At 42.8% G+C, this 2,280-nt stretch overlaps 1 protein-coding gene across 1 annotated transcript; it reads left to right on the top strand.

The window, feature by feature from the left end:
- The first annotated feature begins 459 nt into the window (after nt 1–459).
- On the top strand, nt 460–1,566 carry TAS2R39 (taste 2 receptor member 39). The gene is given in 1 exon segment (XM_027540286.1): nt 460–1,566. A coding segment is annotated over 1 exon segment (1,062 nt). The 5' UTR covers nt 460–504.
- Nucleotides 1,567–2,280: the final 714 nt, after the last annotated feature.

The following is a 2,280-nucleotide window of genomic DNA, read 5'->3' as shown; positions in this document are numbered from 1 at the left end:
AGGGCTGTTGTAAGGTTCAAACTTCATAATATATATGAAAGCGTTTGGACAGTGCCTAGCACATAAGAACTATATATAGAGAGAGATGTAGATATTTGAAGTTATTATTATTTTCAATCAGTTCCCTGAGGTCACAAGTGAAACAGTTAAAGAGGGACTTAGGCGAACAGATGGTTGACTTAACTGGAGCTATTAAGAAATACGGCTCTCAATTCTGTGCTAGTGATTTATAAAGGAGAGTCTTCTCAAGTTCTCCCCTGGGCCCCACAATTGAAATAACACACCAGTGCATCCAAAAATATATGGGAGGGGACAGGAAACAAATCCTTCCATCATTTGCAGCTCCAGATTTAGACTTTTAAAATAAACAAATGATGTAGATTTGGAAATGATGCATCAACTGCTTCCTCTTGTGACATGATGAGTGGGAGCTATCACAGACCAGCACACCAAGTGCTAAGGAGACATTTTCCTCCAGACATTGAAGAAAAGCAACCACTCAGGATGATCCAAACCTGCAGTTCCTCAGAAAATGATCTGTCACCATCTCTTGTCACTTTGATGTTAATAATTATCGGCACGGAATGCATCCTTGGTATCCTCGCAAATGGGTTCATTGCAGCGATAAACACAGCTGAATGGATTCACAGTAAGGTACTCTCCACCAGTGGCAAGATCCTGCTTTTCCTGGGTGTATCCAGAATAGTTCTACAAAGCTTCATGATGCTAGAACTTACCTTAAGCTCAACATCCCCACAGTTTTATAATGATGACATCATGTATCACACATTCAGAGGATGTTTCATGTTCTTAAATCACTGCAGCCTCTGGTTTGCTGCCTGGCTCAGTGTCTTCTACTTCGTGAAGGTGGCGGATTTCTCCTACCCCCTTTTCCTCAAGCTGAAGTGGAGAATTTCCGGACTGATGCCCTGGCTTCTGCAGCTATCAGTGTTTGTTTCCTTGGGCCAGAGTGTGCTCTTCTTCCAAAACAACTATACTATGAATTGTAACAATCTTTTTTCTCTCCCGTCCTTCAACTCCACTAAGAAAAAGTCCTTCGCAGAGTCCGCTGTGATCAACCTGGTTCTTTTCCTTAACCTGGGGATCTTCATCCCTCTGATCATGTTTATGCTGGCAGCCACCCTGCTGATCATCTCTCTCAAAAGACACATCTTCCACATGAAAAGCAACGCCACTGGCTCCAGAGACCCCAGCATGGAGGCTCACCTGGGGGCCATCAGAGCCATCAGCTATTTTCTCATTCTCTATATTTTCAAAGTACTTGCTCTCTTTCTCTACATGTCCAACTTCTTTGACATCAATAGTCCCTTGAATATTTTGTGCAAAATCATCATGGCTACCTACCCTGTGGGCCATTCCATTCTACTGATTCAGGACAATCCTGGGCTGAAAAGAGCCTGGAAGAGGCTTCAGACTCAAGTTCACCTTTATTTTAAAAAGTAGTCTCTAAGATTCACACTCAAAGCACCTGCCCCAACCAGCTCTGCCTTTTCCTCATCTAGACAGCTCTCTTCCTACCTTCTTTCTTCCCCAGACCTGATCTGATCCTTTCACTCGGTGTGTTTTTGGTATTGGAGGTGGATCTTCATTTCTCTCTTTTGCTTCATGGGCACAATCTGAGTGATGCTTGACAAATTCCTCACCTGAGTCTTCCATTTCTACCCCCCCCCCCTTTATCTGAAGCAGTGACTATGGACACTGGCCACACATCAGAATCTCTAGAGGAAATTGTTTTTTAATACCAGTGTCCATGCTGGCCCCAAATCAACGAAGTCAAGATTTCTGGGGCTGGAACTTGGACAATTTGCTCAGTTCTCCAGGTGATTCTGATGAGCCTGAGTTGATGCAGCCATCAAAATAAAGCAAGGCTTTACAACTTGAACTTCTGGCAACTTCTCTCCTTCCCCATTCACATGTCTTTTAAACAGATTCAGATTATTCAGGAAGCTTTCTGAGTAACATCTGGAAATGCATTTTATTTCCATCCTCTAAAAACATAATCTGAGTAATTTGGAATATTTATCAAAATTAATGAACTGTGGTGTTGGAGAAGACTCTTGAGAATGAATCCCTTGGACTGCAAGGAGATCAAACCAGTCAATCCTAAAGGAAATGAGTCCTGAATATTCATTGGAAGCACTGACGCTGAAGCTGAAGCTCCAATACTTTGGCCACCTGATGTAAAGAGCTGACTTATTGGAAAAGACCCTGATGTTAGGAAAGACTGAAGGCAGGAGGAGAAGGGGATTACAGAGGATG

The sequence above is a fragment of the Bos indicus x Bos taurus genome, chromosome 4, assembly GCF_003369695.1.
Source record: "Bos indicus x Bos taurus breed Angus x Brahman F1 hybrid chromosome 4, Bos_hybrid_MaternalHap_v2.0, whole genome shotgun sequence".
Lineage (NCBI taxonomy): Eukaryota > Metazoa > Chordata > Mammalia > Artiodactyla > Bovidae > Bos > Bos indicus x Bos taurus.
This window is presented reverse-complemented; position numbering and strand designations above follow the sequence as displayed.